At 34.8% G+C, this 23,598-nt stretch overlaps 1 protein-coding gene and 1 pseudogene across 1 annotated transcript; both read left to right on the forward strand.

Annotated features, from left to right (window-relative positions):
- Window positions 1-2,126: 2,126 nt before the first annotated feature.
- Window positions 2,127-2,877, forward strand: LOC110659877 (kiwellin-like; annotated as a pseudogene).
- Window positions 2,878-7,486: 4,609 nt separating this feature from the next.
- On the forward strand, window positions 7,487-14,731 carry LOC110659944 (BEL1-like homeodomain protein 4). Its single transcript, XM_021818054.2, has 5 exons — window positions 7,487-7,505; window positions 8,283-9,983; window positions 13,007-13,413; window positions 13,502-13,562; window positions 13,962-14,731. The coding sequence occupies exons 2-5, from the start codon at window positions 8,463-8,465 to the stop codon at window positions 14,469-14,471; spliced, it is 2,499 nt and encodes an 832-aa protein (XP_021673746.2). The 5' UTR covers window positions 7,487-7,505; window positions 8,283-8,462; the 3' UTR covers window positions 14,472-14,731.
- The last annotated feature ends 8,867 nt before the right edge of the window (window positions 14,732-23,598 follow it).

The raw sequence follows: 23,598 nt of genomic DNA on the forward strand, positions 1-23,598 counted from the left end.
CAGAAAATTATGATTCTTTTTGCAATAGCCTAGTAATATTGTTAAGGACTGCGGGGCAAAGTTTTAGAATTTTTAAAGCTTGTTTGGGCAGTTTTTGCAAAAATGATCAATTATAAGGACTAAATTAAAATTTTACATATTGTGATGGATGATTGATTTGATGGGCCCAGGAGGGGCTGTGTGATGTGATTGAGTTGTGGATATATGGATTATGAATATAGAAGTGTGTTTTGAGCCATTTTGCAGGTTGGGTAGGTCCTAGGTATAGGGGAGACTCTGCCGGATTTTCGGCACGACTTATGACGTATTTGGTCTTTTCTTGATTTGTATTGAGTCATTTGTATTAAATAAATATAATGTAATTGTTAGGTGAGCCGGAACAACCTTCTTCCTTCGCTCAGCCACCACAGTAACCGTTGTCAAGTCTGTGAGTAAAATATTAATTTTAATTGTAATTTCATTATTATTATATGTTCAAGCATTCCCATGCATCACTTATATGCATATATCTATGTAGATAAACTTTAGGCACGATTTATGTTGCATTCATAACTGTGAAAGTGCCATGTATGTTGTTGTGATAATTTGGAGCAGTGTGCGTGCGTTGGCGTGCGTGTGATGTGGTGTGGACTATGGATAGGACGGGTAGACACGGCTTGAGATCTTCGCTAGGACTCGGTCCTTCGGGGTAGACACGGCTTGAGTTCTTCGCTGGGACCCCGATTTGGTTTATTAAGCGAAAGTCCGGCTTGAGTTCTTCACGCACTGTGTTGGATTTAAGAGAGCTGTATAGGGGATCAGCTCCCATATATTATGATTGATATTACTGGGTGTGTGAGTGCTCCAAATTACCTTTTTGCTGTTATGATATGAATTTATTGCTGATATTGCATTTCACTCTACATGGTGCATTAGTTTTAGATAGTTATAGAGATTATGGTTAAAATTGATATTTTACTCTCTGAGTCGAACGCTCATTCCTGTTCAATATTTTTCCAGGCCACAGGAGGATATTTTTGAGGTTAACCTGCTTTCTCCCTCGCAGTTTTTTTTTTTTTTTTTTTTTATGTTTGTGTAATTCTATAAATTTATAGAATTTTCGCATGTGTTAGAAATATTCATGTGCATTGGGTCTGTAATATAAATTATTATTTTGGACTTGTAAATTTAATATTTCATGCATGTTTGATGGACTAGATGAGGGAGCTGAGCTCCCATATATTTTTATGATGATATGAGTATCTGGAGGGTGAGCTGAGCTCCCCAATTGATTATTATTGTATTTGCAGGTCGAGTGAGTCGAAAACTCCCCGTTGAAAGGTCCATTTTATGGCCGGACTCTGTCTGGTTGTTTTCTTGAAATTGGGCCCAAATGGGCTTTAAAGTTGGATTAATGAATAATTAGGCTTACTACGGGCCTCGGGGGCTTTAGGCTGGCCTAGGTCCTAGTGCCGATCCAACCCATAGGTTGGGTCGTGACATTTTAATAAAATTTTTCATGTAATCAATTGTTATTAACTCACTTAAATTATTATTTAATTCATATATTTGAATTTACAATTTTTAAAAGTTTTTATTTAATTTTTTTACATTATTTTTATATTTTCTATATTGAAAAATAAATATTACTTGATTTAGATATTTAAGTAATCAAATTAATAATAATAAAAAATTAATCCCCAAATAAGAAAACACATTAAATATAAGAATTTAGTCTGCATAAAATAAATTTTTTATTTTTTTAACTATAATTATGATTTTTAAAATATAAAAATTAATTAATTTTATCTAAATAAAAAATTTTAATATAATATTTTTTAAAATATAAAAATTAATTAATTAATTTTACTAAAATATAAAGATCGGCATTCACTAATTAAAAATTTAACGAAAATGATAAATAATTTAATAAAAATAAGATATAAAAATTAAATAATAATATTTTTTAAAATATAAAAATTAAAAAATTAATTTTATTAAAATTACATAAATTGCTTCCGTCGTTCCATGCGTAATGGTGGGAAAAGTCAAGTGGGGAAAATTCTGGGAAGCTCCATGGAAAAGAATTAATTTCTTATATAAAATCTTCAAGTTGAGAAAAAAAATCTATTATAAACATATTAGATAATAGGTTCATGGCAAATCTTCACTTGCTTTTCCTTTCCTTTGTAATCTTCAATATCATCTTCTTTGCATCACCTTCAAATGCCCTCTCCTCCTGTGATGGACCATGTCAAACCGCGGATGACTGCGACGGTCAGCTTATTCGTGCAACAACGACCCAGATCTTGGCACAAACACATGCAGCGGAGGTGGCGGCGGCTGGTCTCCCTCTTCAGGCGACTGTCAGCCCTCTGGTTCCATGCCATGTAAAGGAAAATCCTACACTACATACACATGCTCACCTCCAGTGACATCTGCCACAAATGCCCAACTAACTTTGAACAATTTCAGTGAAGGTGGTGATGGAGGAGCTCCGTCGAAGTGCGACGAGCAATACCACGACAAATCAGAGATGGTGGTGGCACTGTCCACAGGGTGGTACAATGGAGGGTCAAGGTGTGGGCAGATGATAACGATTACTGCTAGTAATGGGATGAGTACCACGGCTAAGGTTGTGGACGAGTGTGACTCTATGAATGGGTGCGATGAAGAGCATGCAGATCAGCCACCGTGTGAGAACAATATTGTTGATGGATCTGATGCTGTGTGGGAAGCTTTGGGATTAGATAAGGGACTGGGCAATGTGGGTGTCACCTGGTCCATGGCCTAGGTTAAGAAATTAAACAATTATATTGTTGCCTTGCCCAAATGGGTTTTAAAGGTATGTCAAAGTGGGATTTAATTTGTGTCAATCGCCTCTCATTAGTGTTTATCCAGTGCTGAGGACAAATTATTACGTCTACTCAATATACATATATGTATATTTTTATTAATAAAATAATAAATTTTATATTTTTATATGTATTATAACTTATTATTTTAATATATTTGCTATTACCTTGGTTATAGCATTTCATGAAGACTATAAAATAAAAATTTGGTGTCTCCTTTGTCATTGTATTAGCAAGTTTATGGCTTTTCCTTTTCAATTGCTGTTGGTGGCAAATTAATTAAAATTCATCTCGTGCATATTTCAATTTCTTTTACAATTATTTCTTAAATTTAAGTCATTATTTTCACATTAATAGATGAAATTAAATTAATAAATGATATTATAATGTTTGGTCCTGTTTGTACTCTACTTGTTTAATTATAGTAGCTTTCTAGATTTACTGTATTTGAATTAAATTGACAAAATTATTCTTATATATCTAAAAAATATTAAATTTAGCTGTAAAAGTTTTTATGGGTAAAAGAATAAAATTTGCTATTATAAATATATAACTATAATATATGCATTGCAACATATTATTACTATAAAATTATGACTCTAGGTAATTTACAATACAATTTGAGTTACTGTTTAAAAAATATTAATAATAACAATTATTACTATAAAATTTTTTAATAATAATAATAATAATAATAATTACTGTCATATTTTTTTTTATACATCATTAGAAATTATTCATATTATTATTATACATTAACTTTATATGCAGTAAAATTAATGTAGTTGTAAAATTTTTGCTGTTCATAAGTATTTGTGGATTATTTTAAAATATCCGTATAACTAAATTTTCCATTAAAAAATTTATATATATATTTTAATTGGTAACTAGAATTATTTAATTAAAAAATAGACATTACAATATAATACTTTTTAATTCTAAATTTTAATTAAAAAATTACAACCTAATTATAAAATAACTTCATATCAAAAACCTTCTAAACAATTATACATATATGTATGAATATGTGGATAATTTTGAATAGGAAAACCAAATTGGTAACAATTTTAATCATTACAGACTAAATCATTAAAATTTTTAAATAGTAGTGGTTAACAAATTTTGATAAATTTTGGAACTAATAAAATAACCTTCTGTTTGTTTTCCTCTCTCTGTATATTCTTTTCTGATGTGATACAGATATGATGAGTGATTTCTCCAAATTGTTTGTGGCTGTCCATCACCACCACCGCCACCACCAATGGGTCACATGTGATGGATAAGAAGAATATATACATACATAATAATATATATATAAATAAAAACATTAGAACATGGATATAGCTATATTCCCATTTTGTTTTGTGTAGCTGAGGGCCCTCCCTCTTCGCCCTTTTATGTGATGATTTCTTTCTTTTCTTCTTTCTTTTCTTTTCATATGGCACATGAATGGTCAATGTGACCAGAAAATCACCCTGTCACTCTTCTGGCTAGCCCAAGTACATCACTAATTAACCCTAACCCCTCTACCCCAGAAAGAAATACATTACCTGCACTATGCGATGCTGAATTTTCTATCATTATTCACAGCTGTCAAACTCCCATTTCAACATATCTGTCTTTTCTCCTGCATGCTTAATTTAAATATTAAATAATAATAATAACTTATTTGGCAGATTAGATATTTTTAGGGTGATTAGATAGACGACAACTCTATAACAAATTTTAATTTATAATATAAAAACTTTAAAAAATTATAAATTAAAAAAATATAATAACGCGTTTTGTAGAGACCCTACTAGGGTTTCTGTAGTTGTGGCAAACGTGTTATTTCTTGACAAAGCAAGTGCCATAACGTAGAGAGAAATGACCTGCAGCAAAATGAAGTGTAGGAGACATAGACGGAGAGAAATAATAATATTGATTTTGTAGAGAAGGACACAGAGAGGCGCAGGCAGAAGAGACCCTACTAGGGTTTCTGTAGTGACGTTTAGCGAGGTGACATCAGATTGCAAGCGGTGACATCAGCCTGCAATTGTTCCTTTTGCAGTGGTTATGACCATATCATTGTATAAATAATTTATATTTTTCGAAGAGGGCAAACCACATTCAAAAGCAATACTTCGTTCTCTCCCTTCCTTGTTATGTTGCCAAATCTTTTGGGCTTCCATTTCCTTCTTGTTGTTTATAGTTTGCTTCACTCAAACAAAGATGTCAAAAGCACCAGTTAGATTTGATGGCCATGGAGTTGTCATTATTAATAATTTTAGTTTATATAAAATAATATAATATTTTAAATTTTTTATTAATTATTTTAAATTTTATTTTTATTATTTTTATTTTTTAAATTTTTTAATAAATATTTTATAATAAAAATAATTAATATAATAATTAATATATTATAAATTATTTACTTATTATAAAATTATAAGATAATTATTAAATAATTTATAATTTATATATATTAATAAAATGTCACATGTCAAATTTTATTGCATATTAATCATGTAATTTATATTATAAAAAAATATCAAATCACAAATTTTAAAAGATATTTTTAAGGCTTATTTAATATTATTATTAAAATTATTATTAAAAAATTATATTTTTTAAATATATTTATTAAAAATATTAAAAAATAATTTTACACCTATAAAGACAATGATAAACGGACACATAAAAGGGTCAGATGTCTTTCGCAGTATGAATATATAAGAATTTAATTAATATTTTTAATAAATAATTTATTTTTTGTTTTATTTAATAATAAAATTTTACAGAAATTATCTGCTAACCTCGATTATATACAAATCATGATTGCCGTACCAAAACCTCTTTTTAGCTTTTATGGAGTATTAAACACAGAGAGAAAGAGAGAGACAAAGAAATAATCACAGAATCAGTGGACCACGTGGGTCACACAGCCACCTGCAAAAGAGTGAGTGACAGCCGTTTCAGTAAACAACCAGTGCCCTATATTTATCAACCCATCCTTTTGATTGGACGGTTATCAGAGATCACGTAAATACTTTTTTAATTTTATGTCTCCCAATCCGACGGCTCTCATCACCTCTTTGCTACCACCAAAGGAATCACATCTTTTGTCTTCAAATTCTGGAGAACAGAATGGTACATGGATCCGACGGTCGAGATTTTTTTCAATATGTTTATTTGGGGTTATTGGGTTGATGCGCAATCTCAGAGGGTAAATAATGGAAGGCGGGGTTTTCTAGTAATAACAGATAGTAAGAGTGTCCGTACAGAGGGATGACCGGCTTTTTCATCGGTAATCGGTAATAAACAGTACTGTCGAAGCAAAAGATCTGGCGGACGACATTCAAAGCGAGACAGAAAATTTTGAGGGAACCTCAGGTCGACAACCGGCAGGTGACGTAATCTCCAGTTGCTCGTACGTCTACGCAAGGTTCCCATTCCCCAGTGCCCTGTGCGAGTCTTGTCTACTCCCTCGCTGCAGGGTAGAGTGCAGGAAGGGATAGGGATAGCCTTTCTATACAACTAATGCATGAAAATTCATATTAGAAAAACCCCTCTCGCCTTAATTTTTAAAATATTTCAGGACATATCTTAATATTTATAAAATAAAATTAAAATATTATTAAAACTCTTAATTAAAGGAGATCAACTTTGATAGCATTGTTATGCTAATTTGTTATTTAAAATTTAAAAAATATTTTAATTTTATTTTTAGAGAAAATTGAAATATGAGATATTTTATAAGCGATTTTTTAAATAAAATTTACGAATGAATTTATGTTTTAAATTTTTTAAAAAATAATTTAAAAATAATTAATATTTAAATTTAAAATTTTATAATTAGTAAAATTATTAAATATATTTAAAAACATTAATTTAAACTTACCATCCATGCAGAAGTTTAAAAGTTTATTTGATATTATTATTAAAAAAATTATTTTTTTAAATATATTAATTAGATAATATTAATAAAAAATTTAAAATTAAATTTAATTAATTTTAATTATAAAAATATTAAAATAATAAAAAATTTTAAAATTTTTTTTAATAATATTTAAAATAATATATTTATTTAAAAAATAATTTTAATTTTTTAAACTTAATATCAAATAGACAATAAAACTTTTTTTTTTGAGAAAAACTATTTATTATTAATTGCTAATTAATAATTAAATAAAATTCAATTAATTAAAAAAATTAAAGGAGATACAAAATCTGTGTAAATATGGGGTAGGAGGTGGCACTTTCGTAATTAAGCGAAGTATTAGGGGTGTTTCTTAAGACAATAACGCCTTGCCTTATATAAAAAAACAAAGAATTTTGGACCGAAAAGGGTCCCAACGTGGAGACAGGATTCAACACGAGTGTAACAATTTCTCTCCACGTTAAGTCTAACAGACCAAACACACACGTACATTAAAGTCTTTTGGAAAAGGGTTGATCTCTTCAGCCGTTAAAGCTAACGGAATTATGAAAAACCTTCGCAATTATTGTTCTCCGTCTATCTTTGATTAGTGTCCACTTCTAGGTTTTTTTTTTTTTTAAAATAAAAGCTTTCACCGAAACTTCACCGGAATCTCACCGGGAGGTAATTAATAGTAATGAGTTTTAAATTCTCTTTTCTTGGGTGTCTTTCTTTGAAGACATACATACTGCGAAGATTTGCTCTCTCTAAAGGTTGAAATTTTATTCCATCGACTCCTTATTTACTTTTTTTTTTCCTAAATTTTTGTTAAGCTTTCAGTCTTGGGTTTTCTTTGAATATTTTAATCGTTTTGTTTTATTATTTGTTTGTTAAAGCTTCTTGTCAGACCGAAACCAAACCTAGCTCAGAGTTAAATTAGCGAGGGAGCTGTATTTAAGATTTGTTTGTGCTTCATCAGTTGGATCTGCAACTTGAAGTCTGGATTCTTGATATTTTATGGCAATAACAGTTGGTTTAGTTGGTTTCATGGTGGTTTTTTTAACGAACTAGGGTTAACAGTACGCGAAGTATCATCGCAGTGTATGCAGGAAAAGAGTTATCGATTATGGTGACAGTGTTGTGTTTTAACGTTTCTTTTTGTATGGCGAAGGCTTGCACACTGTTTTGCTTGAGTGGGTGAAGCTACTAGAGAGTTTATTAGTTGACAAAAGCCAACAATTTTTGTAGCATGTTTCAGACAAGGCAAGCTCTCTCTCTCTCTCTCTCTCTCTCTCTCTCTCTCTCTGAGGGGTGAAGCTATATATTTTCCAGTAGTTTTTGCTCCTAGAGTTTTGTTGTTTCTGCTTCGTCCTTCAAGATTCGCGTCTGCTTCTCTAACTGTTCTCTCATTATTACATGATTTGTTTTGTTCTTTATGTTTTCTGCATTGCTGCTTCTCTATGTGTGTGTGTGTTCTTGTCTTGAATTAAATATCCATATAAAGAGAGAGTAGTGTTTGATCATTTTTTATGTATATTAAAACTTTTCAGGGAGCGAATAAAATGACAAGACCATATTGGATTCTTTCTCTTTCAATTTTCCTGAACTTCTAGCAAGGTCCCTCCGAAAGGGCTTCAGTTGTCTGACGAGATCAGTTGAGAGAGAGATTCTACTCAGGATAACAGGTGAATTCCCAAGAGTATATAGCTTAGTAGGTGGTGCCTTGTGTTATGGACACTAGCAGTTTCAGGCCAGGTGAATCTCATGTAGCACAGCAAAGCAGAAGAGATAAGCTAAGAGTTCAAGTGATTTCAACTTCAGTTCAGCATTTGGATGACGTCCCTAACAATTTGGAACAGTTGTCAGTCCATTCTGGGCTAAACCCAGATCTTGTTCAGGTTCGAAATGTTAGGAATGCCAATATGCTCTATGACCCGACAACTACTACAGTGTTTTCCTCCGAAACGCTCAATTTTGCAACTAGTTCTAATGGTTGTTTACCAGCTCCAAGGAGTGCGATGTTTGATGAAGAACTAGGTGCAGTACAACCCAGTAGGCCTATGCCAGGGATCTCTTCATTCTCTAATATGTCTCATCCAATTTCCTCCAAAATTAATGCTTCACCTAAAGCCAGTTCCAGTGACCCACAAGCATGTAGCAACTGGAGAAGCAGTGATTCACAGCAGTGTTATGACTGGATGGCGAATTATGCAAGTGGATCAGTAGGTAGGCAAAACAATCAAAAACCTATTTTTGATGGGGATGTCTTGTCAAATAATGCAAGGGTAACCAATATTTCTACGCCTACACAATATATGAAGCCTATTTACAATGGATATCAAAGTGTTCAATCTTCATTGGCCAATCTCTCCAGTGAAATTCCTGGTCAAGATAGCCAAAAACAACATAGGGAGATGCAATTTGCTTCCCATATGCATCCACTCTACCAGAACACACCGGTTGATGTTGTTAGTCCAGCTTCCAATATTGGAGGGAATGAACGGATTCTCCTTCCGGCCGCATATGGAAATCAATCGACTGCTTCATATTTCGAAAATGCCAATACTTGGATGAACAGGCCTGTCGACAATTGCCATCAATGGAGTAGTGAATTGGGTCTTATTACTAGGAAGAATGGCCAAGAGTTGAGGACTCTTACAAGTGATCCCAATACTCAGGTTCTATCTCTTTCTCTTTCATCAAATCCACCATCTAGAGGGAATGTAACTCAGTTTGGAGAGGGATACGAGTCTGAATACTTGCAATCAAAGTCTGGTGTTCTCAAAGAACCTCATCATCAAGATTCCAAAATTTTCAATTCTTCAAATTATTTGTGTTCAATGTCAAAGCCAGCAGTTATCGGTAGAGGTAGTGGGAAATCGTTTAATGATATAGTGGGTACGTCTAATTATAATGTTCTTCGAAATGCTGGTCCTCTCGGGCCTTTTACCGGATATGCAACTATTCTAAAGAGTTCTAAATTCTTGAAGCCAGCTCAACAGCTATTAGATGAGTTCTGTAGTGCAACAGGTTCAAAACTTTTAATAGCTTGTGAGGGGTCTGCGAGGATTTCTGGAGCTGATGCGGAGACTGGGCCTGAAGACAACAACAATAGTTTCGGCGTCTCATTATCTGCGTTCTACGGCTCTAATGAAGCAACTGGTGATGTTGGAGTTGCGAGGAGTTCTTGCGAATCTTTCACGCCGGAGTACCAACAAAAGAAGGCAAAGCTCCTATATTTGCAGGAGGAGGTTGGTTACATATGCTTGATCTCTTCTTTAGGGATCACTATATCTGCTTTTCTTTACTAGTAATTGCATGATAATTTCTTTCCTTTGCTTTACCCTTTTGCTTTTATGGTAAAAGAAGGATTATTACATTGTCAAAATATTCGTGCTTGTTTGGGAGCCTCTCTGGTAAACTTTACCAAGAACTTCTGCTTTAAATGATCAATTGCTACTTTAAATTTAATACCATTCAAGTGTTTGACTTGGTATATTTCAGAATTCTTGCATTTAATGTAAAATAGGTATTAGGTGTATAAAGAACTGAGTTTGCTTAACCTTCTACATATGCTAAAAGCTTAGTATGAATAAATTCAATAAATTTCTTGCTTATCAAAAAAAAAAAAAAAAAAAACTTAGTATGTATAATGCCTAATAGATTTTACGACATTACATGGTCCAAGCCTAAATGTTAATATTAAAACTTGAGTGCCAAATTTTGTAAATAAATTGATATGAAGATGAACATGAATATGTACTCAAAAGGTGTGGGAGTGGGAAGAGACGAAGATAATAGGGGGATCCAGATTTGGGAACGTCTAAGTCAGTGTGAAATGTCATTGTCCATTGTCATGTCTAGAGCGTTTTGTTATGAATTAATAAACACTAACAATATATCAAAATCAAATAATTGTGATAAGCTAGCAAAAGGGTTCACTCAGATGAATTTGATTGTAAGATTATGTTCAACAGTGCTTTTGCTTGCGTTCTATATCATCTTGTGAATCTTATCTAATTTTCTGTGCCATTTTGTGATGTAAAAGATTTCATACTCTACATCAGATTTTAGGTTAGATTTCAAGCATAGTTCAACAAAGCTATTTTATGGGGTGCATATGGATTGCAGGTCCCACCTTTGTCATCATGTGTTCAGCACTTTATGAAAATCTCATTTCTCTCTCTCTTTTTTTTTTTTTTTTTTTGGCTCTTAACTTTCATCTTTTCCACTCCTAAGCTTTTCCAATTAGGTCTGACCTCAGGATTAGTAGCTGTGTCTCAGTGCGTTGTCTGCTAAATGAGTGGTTGGCTAGCTATGTAATTAATAGTTTGAAAGATGATTGATGTTAAATATTGCAGTCACATAATGAAACCACGACCTAACCTAGCTAAAAGGTGGGCCTCAGGTATAATTGAGAGAATGTGTACACGGTGATGTTCCTTTTCAATGTCCACAACTGTTGTGTATGTGCTTTTTTTTTTTTCCACAGAGGTAAAGATACACACACTTAAGTTAGGGATAGAATCGATCACATCTTACAATCATGGCAATTTTAAGAGAATTTTTGTTTTCATATAACTCAAATACATGGACACTCCACATCTGATGTGGGATCCTGAAAGATCAGCCAATGGGCACACCCCACATGGGACTTTAACTAGGCCGCTAACCACACCAGCCACTCCAGAATGGTAACAAGGCTTGCTTTTATTTTTTATTTTTTTTTTTATGAAGCAAAGACACGTATACTTTGGTTAAGGACAGAAATGAATTACATCTCAAAATCATGGTAATTTTGAGAGGATACTTGTTTATGTGCTTAAAATTTAGGAAATGCATAATACCTATAATTAGTAATATCACTGAATACTGAAATTAGATCTTCTTTGTTACTTGAATATTTACCTCGCCTTTTAGTTCCCATAGAAAGATTTCCACTGCAAAAGAATGGAATTAGTACAGATTTTATTTTGTAATTCAGGGAAGAATTATAGCAGACTGCGCTCATTTATTTATTTATTTATTTTCCATTTTTTCTCTTCCAAGAAACTTGCGAGTCACATGAAAATAGAGTGTTTGAAATATTCTATGATTTTTCATGCTTTCCATAATAGATATGTATAATTTGCTTGAAAATTTTTTCCATTGATGACGCTATCTTATAAATTTCGATTTGCTGCATGTCCAGTAAATTTTAGATTTTTTGAATTTTTAACCAGGTTATTTGATACTACTAGCATGCTTAATGGTTGAGAAGAACAACTTATATTTTCTTTTAGGAATTTCAGTCTCCACATGGTATCTTTGTATTAGTGCATGGAGGAGTCATTTTTACATTAGTTATAAATGGGATCGAACGTACACATATAATTATTCTCTTGTAGCTCAATTTCTTTTTAAGCATGATATATATTTTCCTCACGGCCTTAGCTGATTTGAAATTGGATTGGAAAATTTTCAAGGTTAGGTGTTTGGAATTTCATTCTTGAATATATGTGGCCAATCCTATGGTTCCATGCTACTCCTACTTGATAATAAAATTTCCAAGAATATCAAACTTTCTCTAGGGTGAAGGTTGCATAGTTTTGTCTAGGTTATATTTTGGTATAAGGATCCACACTGTGATAGAAAAGGTTTCATAATTCCTGCTTGTAAATAGGTGCATTGATGAGTCAGTTAATATTCTAATTTGAGGGAACAAGAACAGGACGTCTATGTCCCACGTTTCCATTTAAGATTAGCGAAAGATGGACTTGTTCATGTGAAAACAATCATTTATGGATATGTAGAGTCGTGAGGTCCCCCCTCCCAGGTACAAAGTCATGCTAATTATGTCTCATTTAACAGTACACTCCATTTACTTTCAAAATCCAAAAAGTTGCTGTCCCTATAATGACGCCATTATTGCTGTGAAAAGAACAGGCTATTTATCTTGATAGAACAACATCTTTTCAACTTGCCTAAATATGTTATTGTTGGTTTTCCCAATTTGGAGCTAAGTTCAGTACTTCCATAGTAAAACCTCTGTTGGTGCCACTCACTTCCATCAAAAGATGTTCATATTTATTCTCTGTTATCATTACAAGAGACCATCTCTTTATTATTGAATATTGTGCCTACAAAATAATGGTTTATGCTCATGGGATTGTCTAGAATCTATATGCTTTTATTGTTGCTGTAGTTTTTCAAGATTATTTTTGGGGCTGCTATTCTTTTATTTTTTTTATGAGAAAGCATATTTGGTGACTTTGTTGGTCTTTGTCGTTGAAAGGTATGGCGAAGGTATAAGCAATATCACCAGCAGATGCAAATGGTGGCTTCATCATTTGAATCTGTTGCAGGTCTCAGTGCTGCTACCCCGTACGTTTCTTTGGCTCTCAAGACAGTTTCAAGGAATTTTAGGTGCCTAAAACATGCTATCTCGGATCAGCTTAAGAATGTAACAAAGGCCCTGGGGGACGATTTGTTGTCCCCTAATACAGGTGCGAGCACTAGTAAAGGTGATACAAGCACATCAACGCTGAGATACATGGATCAAAGCTTTCAGAGGAACAAATCTGGTGGGGCTAATGTGGGCTTCTTTGAACCCCAACAACACGTCTGGAGGCCCCAAAGAGGTCTACCAGAACGTTCAGTGGCCATTCTTAGAGCTTGGCTGTTTGAGCATTTTCTTCATCCGTGAGTCCCACCTTCCTCCAGTTTCCTCCCTCTCCCTTGTATCTGTAGCTCTCTGTGTGATTCAATGCTTCAATCTTTCCTTCTCTAGGTACCCCACGGACACAGATAAGCACATGTTGGCCACTCAAACGGGACTAACTCGAAACCAGGCAAGTCAGATACCTGTTTATTTCCATCGTCATTAGATCCACTGCAGTGGTATGAATGATTGAACTAATTAAACTTTTAGCATAGTCATTCTCATACTGATATGCTTTGAGCATGCCGATAGGCCCAACTGACTGCTTTAATTTTCCTACCTCAGCATGACTGCATGAGTTTTTCTATTCTTTGATATTTTAAATTTCCTGCTTGTTAAGAGAGCATGAATTTGATGTGATGTTCTAATATAGCTTCTTATATCAAGACATGCATAACGATTCTATGTAGATACTAGTGCATGCTTTATAAATCTGGAAGTGACAGGGAATTGGTAGAGAAATAAACCTTGCTAGATGATGTGTATCAATTTTTCTTTTTTTTTTTAATAAATTGAATGATTAGTGTAGGTCTCAAATTGGTTTATAAATGCCCGGGTACGCGTTTGGAAACCTATGGTTGAAGAAATACACATGCTTGAAACCAAAGGTTTGGCAGAAAATCGAATACTTGGGAATCTTGATGGAAAATCTGCTGAGGGTGCTAGCCAGCAAAATCAGGAGCAATCCGCAAATAATATGGGTGCAGATTCTATGCTTAATAAGCAGTTGGAGTGCTCCGGTACAGGTTCCTCAGCGGGCTGTGGAGAACAACTGCATGCAGAGCAGTGGAATCAAGAGAAAAGATCAAGAACAGAGTTACAGGTTCCAACTAGTATGGAAGGATCAGTGATGAATTTTTTGCCATACCAGAGGAATAGTGGCATCGACATTGGAGGACTAGGAGCCGTTTCACTAACACTCGGGCTCAGGCATGGTGTAGAAAATGCTCAACAGCATCAGCATCCACAATTGCAGCAACATGAGGATCAACTTAGGCGGCAATTTGGAGGTCAGATGATTCACGATTATGTGGGTTGATTTATGTTATAAGTTTTATCTTTAAATGGAAGTGAAAAGCGAAAAATTAAGGAGGGAGAAGAAAAAGCTCCTTCACCAATTTATATCCTAACGTTGACTAGGAAAATCCATTTGCAATACTGTTGGAATCTCTATCTTCAGGCTTTGATTTGGTTTTATTCCAAATAGGAGAGATATAAAGGTGGTCTAATTAATATACCAAAACCAATGTAAAGATTTCAGTTTGATCTTACAATCCAAATTTCATTGCTGATTTATAATGTATGTGGGTATTACTATTCTATGCTGCTTCATCGTGCAATGGCTAGCTGCCGCAACAAATTTCATTGATATATGTTATGTGAGTTCATGGATAAATCCAAATTATGTGAATCTGATTAAAATATGTTGAATCATTAGGTTAAATGAGTTTGCATTATCGAATACACATTGAAATATTTTCATCAAATCTATTTTATAGCACCACGTTCAAGCTATAACATATATATAAAAATTATCAACCTGAGAATAAATAGCATGAGGATAAAAATGGAGATAAGCCAAAGTTTATTTAAGCATAATTAAAAATGAAATTTTCTTAAAATATCCAAATTTTTAGTTGCATAACCATTTACTTCTCCTGGTTATTCTCCACGCCGCTTGGTAATTCAAGGACTCTCCTTTGGTTGCTGTGCAAGAAACAAGTATTGTTAGATTCAAACTTGCAAAAACACTAACTAAAAATGGCCTATAACCATATATATAAACAAGCCTTGGTAGCTAAGGTATGTGGCATTATCCTAGCAAAGATTAAGAGGCATATATTTGGTTAATAAGTGGGAGAAATCCTAGTGTCTATGCCTGGAAATTTTTTTTTTTATTTTACTGTGGAATCTTTTTATAAATATGTATATGGATGTGAAGAAAGTTGCTGGGATGACGCTAATAATGGTGTTGGTAGTGGAAATGGCATCATTGACATGTGGTCAGGATGAAGAATGGCTAAGCGATTGTGCTAAAGATTGCATGCCTTCTTGCATGGAAATAAAAGAAGCCACAGAGGAAATTTGTCAGATTAGCTGTGATAATGCTTGCAGACCTCTCACTAAACCAGCCTCACTCTTTGGTGGTTTATTTTAATTCCAGATTTTCAAGTATACCTCACTTTGTAATGTTACTTTTGATTGATTGAGTTCTAATTGGGATTTAACTCATAAGTTTATAATTCTGAAAATAATTCAGTGTCATTAAACAGCAATTCATTGGTGATTTACCATTAAATATTTGTACATATTTTTCATTTACAATTAACTTATTTATTATTTTTTCCTAAATTCTTTAGGTGAGGTTATTATCTTTGTATATAAATTACTATGGTCGGTGGGGTGAATTAGCCAGATTTTGTCATTGGTGTGGAACCTGAGATCAGCCATTTGAATAATGAATTTATTCTTTAGAATTATTTCATTTGTTATATAAAAAAAGAATTATTTCATTAGAGTAAGCATTTATAATCCAAATATTAGCAGTATAATTAAGAATTAAGAACTTTATTTCTGGGAAAAAATGGAAACAATGTAGTAGAAAATTTAATATTAAAATTAACAATAATTTTTTCAAGATAATCATTTTTTTTTTATCTTATTTTCGATTTTTTTAATTTTTTAATGTTGGATTAGGATGTTCGCGTTTATCAATTTCTAGAGACACAAATTGCTGAGCTAATTGGCTAGCTGATTTTGCTTCTTCTTCTCCGTTAGGAGTTCATACTCTGGATGTTTCTCCTGCTGGTCTTTCATCTTTCTTCTTGTGCTGTTCTTTTCATTAATCACAAACAAGAATTACAATAAAATTCAGCAATAAATTCAGAAAAATCAATCTAATTTTTTTTTTTATAATAAAGGAACTAAAATAAAAGATACTCAAATCTGACATCTCCCTGATGGATAATATATTTTTAATTACTAAACTAAATTAGACTATACATCAATTGGAGGATAAATTTTTTTTTTTTTTCATTCATTAATGCTTGACATAATTCAAGAAAAAATTAAGGATAGCTTCTTCAACTCTGCATGCGAATATATACTAATTAAAATCAAAATTCATTAAATAAATAATGCATGATTTATTTATTTCTTTTATTAATATCATTTTAATTAGTCATTGAAGAAGATAGATAATATTTCGTACAGATCATGCACAGACTAATAGAAAACAACCACTTCACAAGCATGTAACAAACAACCAACTGCCTACTACGATAAGGAGGCTTTATTCACTGCCAGCACCCCCGGCCGCCGCAGCTCCAACGTCACCATCATCTTGTTTGTCGAACACCTTGGAATGTAATGGTTATTGCTGTTCGCACTGCTTCCAGCAGTAGTTTTCCCAACCTTATCATTCCCATGATCCTCCTCCAGCAGGAACCTCTCATCAAGTTCATGATCATACATCTTCAAAACTTTCCCATCTGCTTCCAAGCAAGAGCTCACCACCATTAATAAGCACTAGAAGCCTCATGCTTGTGCTCCTCATTTAACCGTCACAAAAGCAAACAAAATTTAAATTCATATAAATCTAATTAATTAATGATTCTTCAAACGAATGCAACATTACAATTGTTAAGAGTCATTAATAATTCTCGATACAAAATTAGTAATAAATAGACATTTAAATGATTCTTAATAAGTGCAATTGAGTTTGGATAATTAATTAGAATATTAAATGTAAACTAACTAAAAATTAATTAAGACTTGCACACTCCCAATTGATCCAACTCAAATATAGATTAAAACTTTCGCTTAGTTGAGTGGTAAGACCTAATTAAGAGTTGTGTTAATTGGGGAAGAAGGATAAAAGTTAGCTGTTTACATATGTCACGACCCAACCTATGGGTCGGACCGGCACTAGGACCTGGGCCAGCCTAAAGCCCCCGAGGCCCGTAGTAAGCCTAACTGTTCATTAACCCAACTCTAAGGCCCATTTGGGCCCAATATCAAGAAAACAAACGGACAGAGTCCGGCCATAAAATGGACTTTCCAACGGGGAGTTTTCGACTCACCTGACCTGTAAACACAATATATAGTCAATTGGGGAGCTCAGCTCACCCTCCACATACTCATCAACATATTAATAAATGGGAGCTCAGCTCCCTCATCCAATCCATCAAACATGCATATCATATTAAGTTTACAGGTCCCAAAATAATAATTTAGTTTACAGACCCAAATCAAATAAACATTTCTAACACATGCGGAAATTCTAAGATTTAACAAGTTTATACAAACAGTAATAATTGACCTGCGAGGAGAAAGCGAGTTAACCTCAAAAATATCCTCCCTGGCCTGTAAAAATTTTTGAACAGGAGTGAGCGTTCGACTCAGAGAGTAAAATATCAATTTCACCCATAATCCCTATAACTATCTAAAACTAATGCACCCTGTAGAGTGAAATGCAACATCAGCAATAAATTCACATCATAGCATCAAAAAGGTAATTTGGAGCACTCACGCACCCTGTAGCATCAATCATAACATATGGGGTGATCCTATCTGACTCTCTTAAATCCAACTGGTGCCGAATTACTCAAGCTCGGACTTCCACTTAATAACCAAATCGAGGGTCCCGAATTACTCAAGCGTGACTACCCCTCGAAGGATCGGGTCCCGGAATTACTCAAGCGTGACTACCCCGTCCTATCCATAGTCCACACCACATCACACGCACGCCAACGCACGCTGCTGCTCCAAATTACCACAACAACATCCACGGCACATCATGATTATGAATGCAACATAAATCGTGCCTAGAGTTTAACTACATAAATATATGCATATAAGTGATGCATGGGCATGCTTGAACATATAATAATATCGAAATTACAATTAAAATTAATATTCTACTCACAGACTTAACGGTGGTCACTGAGGCGGCGGAGGAAGAAGGTCATCTGCTCACCTGACAATTTTATTACAATCATTTAATAAATTTGACTCCATACAAACAAGGAAAAAGACCAAATACGTCCTAAGTCGTGCCGAAAATCCGGCAGAGTCTCCCCTATACCTAGGACCTACCCAACCTGCAAAAGGGCTTAAAACACACTTCTATATCCACAATCCACATATCCACAACTCAATCACGTCACACAGCCCCTCCTGGGCCCATCAAATCAATCATCCATCACAATATGTAAAATTTCAATTTAGTCCTTATAATTGATCATTTTTGCAAAAACTGCTCAAATAAGCCCTAAAAATTATAAAACTCTGCCCCGCGGTCCTTAGAAATATTACTAAGCTATTGCAAAAAGAATTGTAATTTTCTAAGTTACCACGAATATTTTATGGATTTTTAATCCTATTTAAGCATTAGAAAATTACGAAAAAGCAAGGTTCGGGTTTACCTTTGCCAATTCCGACTTCGGGAACGCGCTCGGGATGCCTGACAATGGTGGGGTAGCCAAAACCTCGATCCAATTCGGAGACTTTTCCGGTGGTAGTGCATCTAGCCGGAAATTCACAGATCCGGACAACTGTCGAATTTCCGCGAATTGAGGATACCTACACGAAGCCCAATAATAATATATAAAAAAATCAGGGGTGTTACATTCTTCCCCCCTTACAGAAAATTCGTCCTCGAATTTTACACAAGGCAGAATAAAGTACATGATTACACATTGAACAGATAAGGGTACTTGCTACGCATGTCCCGTTCTGACTCCCAGGTGCACTCTTCCACTGACTGACTCCTCCACAAAACCTTAACCATAGGGATCTGTTTGGATCTCAGCTGTCTCACTTGGTAGTCCACTATGGCTACAGGCTGCTCCTCAAATGTCAAGTTCTCTTTTAGCTCTATCACATCCTTTGCGATTACATGAGAAGGATCGGGAATGTATTTCTGAGCATGGAGATGTGAAACACGGGATGAACGTGAGAGAGGTTGGGTGGTAGCTCCAACCGGTAGGCAACTGCTCCAACTCTATCAGTAACCTCAAAAGGTCCAATATACCGAGGTGCCAACTTGCCCTTCTTTCCAAATCTCATGACTCCCTTCATTGGAGAAACCTTCAGGAATACATAGTCGCCCACTGCAAACTCCACAACCCTCGATGCAGGGTCCGCATAACTCTTCTCTCATCGAAAGTCCTCGGTCGTTCCATGATTAAAGGAACTACCTCTGAAGTGTACTGCACTAGGTCTACATCATGCACCTTCGCTTCCCCCATTTCTGTCCAACACGGAGAGACCTACACTTTCTTCCATATAATGCCTCATAGGGTGCCATCCCTATCTTTGGAGTAATCGTTGTTGTAGGCAAACTCCACCAAAGCTAGCCGATCATCCCATTGACCTCCAAAATCCAAAACACTCATGCGAAGCATGTCTTCGATGTTTGGATTGTCCTTCGGACTGTCCGTGCATGCGAGGTGGAAAGCTGTACTAAAGTTCAACTGTGTGCCAAGTGCCTCCTGCAACTTTCTCCAAAACCGAGAAGTGAACTGGGGCCCTCTGTCAGATATTATGGAAGCCGGAACTCCATGCAATCTGACTATTTCTCGAATGTAGAGCCGGGCATACTGTGCCACAGAATATGTAGTCTTCACAGGTAAGAAGTGAGCTGATTTGGTCAAGCGGTCTACAATTACCCATATCGAATCATATCCTCGCGTGGTACGAGGCAACCCAGTCACAAAATCCATAGTGATCATTTCCCACTTCCATTCTGGGATAGGGAGCTCTTGCAGCTTCCCTGACGGTCTCTGGTGTTCAAACTTCACCTTCTGACAAGTCAAGCACTTGGACACAAAGTCTGTTATGTCTCTCTTCATGCCATTCCACCAATAGCTATCTTTCACATCATGGTACATCTTGGTGGAACCTGGGTGGACACTGTACAGTGTGTAGTGTGCCTCTCGCATGATTTCATTCCTGAGGTTGTCCACATCGGGCACACATATCCTAGAACCTTGCACTAGGGCGCCATCATTGGCAAATCCAAACTCACCACCTTCACCTTCTTTTACTCTTTCTATAATCTTCATCGCTTGTTGGTCTGTCTTTGGGAAACTCTAACTCTGTCCCTCAAGTCTGGCCTCACTGAAAAGTGAGCCAACAATACCCCCTCGTCTGAAAGATCTAGGATTAAACCTTGATCCATCAACTCATGTACTTCCTGAATCAACGGTCTCTTCTCTGCTGAAATGTGCGCCAAACTGCCAGAAGATTTTCTGCTTAAAGCATCTGCTACTACATTGGCCTTCCCAGGGTGGTACTGGATGGTGCAATCATAGTCTTCGAGCTCCATCCATCTCCTCTGTCTCAAGTTTAAATCCTCTGTTGGAAGATGTACTTCAAACTCTTATAGTCGGTGTATATCTCGCACACTTCACCATACAGTAGTGTCTCAGATTTTTAGTGCAAAGACTACACCGCCATTTCCAAATCATGGGTGGGATAGTTACGCTCATGCCTCTTGGTGCAACTTGAAGCATAAGCCACTACTTTTCCATTCCGCATCAAAACACACCCTAGGCCAACTCTGGAGGCGTCACAGTACACGGTGTATCCTTCACCGCTCATAGGTAGTGTTAACACAGGGGCAGTGGTTAGACACTCCTTATCCTCATCATTATAACTGACTCTATCGAGCTCTCTTCCTGTCCTTTGCATCTTATCCACTTCCCTTTTCCTATTTTTGGTATTGTTGGTATCATTTCAACCTGCTGTACTTATTCCTTAATTTTAGTCCTATCTCATCTTTACACCTTTTCCTTCTAAGATGTCTATCCCATCATCAACTTTAACTTTCTTTTTATTTCTTAGTCTTATCTTGATTACTAGTTTCATTGCTTCGAGAATTCTAATCCTATGATTTACTCCTACCAGCACATTCTTCACCTTATGTAACACTTATAATTACCCATAGAGAATTTTTTCTTGTATCCCCTTTTTTTCCAACTTAACTATCAGAACATTATCATTCCCTACCAGCCTTAGTAAGAAATTGCTTATCCTGGATGAATATGAGCCCCATAAACTATAAGTTCCATCTGAACTAACACGGCTGTAGGAAATATGTGTCATGCCTTAATTCCAAACAAGATACTTCACGTGTTCATTCTCCTTAATATAATCATATATACTGCCCATAGCTTTCTAAACTTCAACCTCAAATTACCCATCAGCAACAATTTCATCTATTGAAACTCATCCATAAATAGTACTTCATCTAGCTCATAGTTTAAAACAGTCGCAAGCCTTAGTAGCTAACTCAATTTAACTCCTGTCATTACTCTGATCGTCCTTTCATACTTAACACTAGGTATGCACTTACTGTCATTCTCATATCAGGAAATTGTATATGAATTGGTGCCTATCAAAATCTCAAATAACTAGGTCTCCTTGCCTCAGTCTCTGCTCCTTATATAACGCTCTGGAATCAAAAACACGAGCTAAACTTGAAAAGAAAGAAAAATATCCTCTATATTCAACTACGCCCGATTGTCCATATAATAATGTTTAACCTATGTTTCTTAGTTTTTCTCTTCAAATTTCATCATCTCCTAGCACAATTGTGCTCTACCTATAAGGTATCATCTGCATGAACCCTTTACTATACCATCGTTCTTCCTGACATAATATTTTATAATTTATTAACTTTACTTATACTCGACCTATGATTCATATCTATCATCGTTTATATTGTGCCCTTAACCCTTGTTGAATCCTGAAAGATTTCTCTCGCTAATAGATTCTTCAAACACTAATTCCACCCTTATCTATGGTCATTAATTTGATCCTTAAACTTTCTAGTGATTTATTACCATCCATACTTGTCACTTTTTATTCTACCCCTACTGTTGCTCTGTCGTTATTGTGTCCATCGCAAAGTGATTACATTGATCACACTAAAAATGTTTGCCTGACATTCAAAACGAACCTCTAACTACCTTCTCACTATCTCAAAAGTCTAACCTAAAACCTATGTGTCATTATCTATCATTCTTTTCCTCTCATCATACCTATTTGATCCCTTAGACTAACTTTTATTCAACTTACTGCTTACTAACTTCTCTTTCTCTACCTATTTAGGTAGTCCGCAATACCATCGCACACCTAACATTTACTCATTATTATTGTATTCCATACCTCCATCACTTTTCTCACTAATGTGGTCCCATTTTGGGTTTTCCATCCTTGTCATTCTCCTTGCCAAGAATAACACTTAGCCTATCCTATATCTTAACTTTGTTCCTTTTATTATGCGCTCTTTAGGTTGTCCTTTCATTTATTTCCTTTGTCTTACCCAAAATAGAACTTGACTATTCTATCCCTGGTTCCATTCTTTTTCCTAACATAATAGCAGTACTTGCTAACTATATCTTTCAGAGTCTCTATCGCGTTATCATATGTCTGTGCTACTCAGATTTGGTCCTTTGACCACTCTAGCTAGTACTTCCACTAGCATTTAGATTATATTGCATCTGCAATCAATTGTCCAAACTTTCATTCTGCACTTTCTTTATCCATTGGCCTTCTGTGATTTATCTTCGCTAATTTATTACTCTTAACACTATTATAATTAGATTATACTATTGTTTTGAATAATTTGAAATTAGAAAGGAACTCAAAGAAATTACTGATCATACTTTTATTGTATGATCTCTATTCTTATCCTTTAGCTTACATAATACCCTTACCACCTCGAGAACTGATTCTTTAGTAATTTTATTTATTTGTTATTATTATTATTATCCATGTTTACTCAATTAGCCAAAACTTAAGGTTCCGGGCACCCAAACCTGTCATCCAATTCAAAGGATTTACATCCATCACGATCTGATTATATATGATTCCTATAATGGAACTTGTATCCTCTCCAGGATACCCGAGCCAACTACTCTCTACCACACTCTACAGTCCCATCTGGGACACTATTCCATAAGTGATCATTATCAATAATAACCTTTGATCCATTCTGAAAAGATAGGAATATATCCTAACTTGCTGCAACAAAGGTACTACATCTACCACCTTGCCAGAACCATGTCAAGTTAATGACTCTTTTATCATATCATAGCTCTATAAATCATCAATTCATAGTTTCGACCTTCTCTAGGTAGTAGAGTTGTACTTTATTC

The sequence above is a fragment of the Hevea brasiliensis genome, chromosome 1 (genome assembly GCF_030052815.1).
Source record: "Hevea brasiliensis isolate MT/VB/25A 57/8 chromosome 1, ASM3005281v1, whole genome shotgun sequence".
Taxonomy (NCBI): Eukaryota; Viridiplantae; Streptophyta; class Magnoliopsida; order Malpighiales; family Euphorbiaceae; genus Hevea; species Hevea brasiliensis.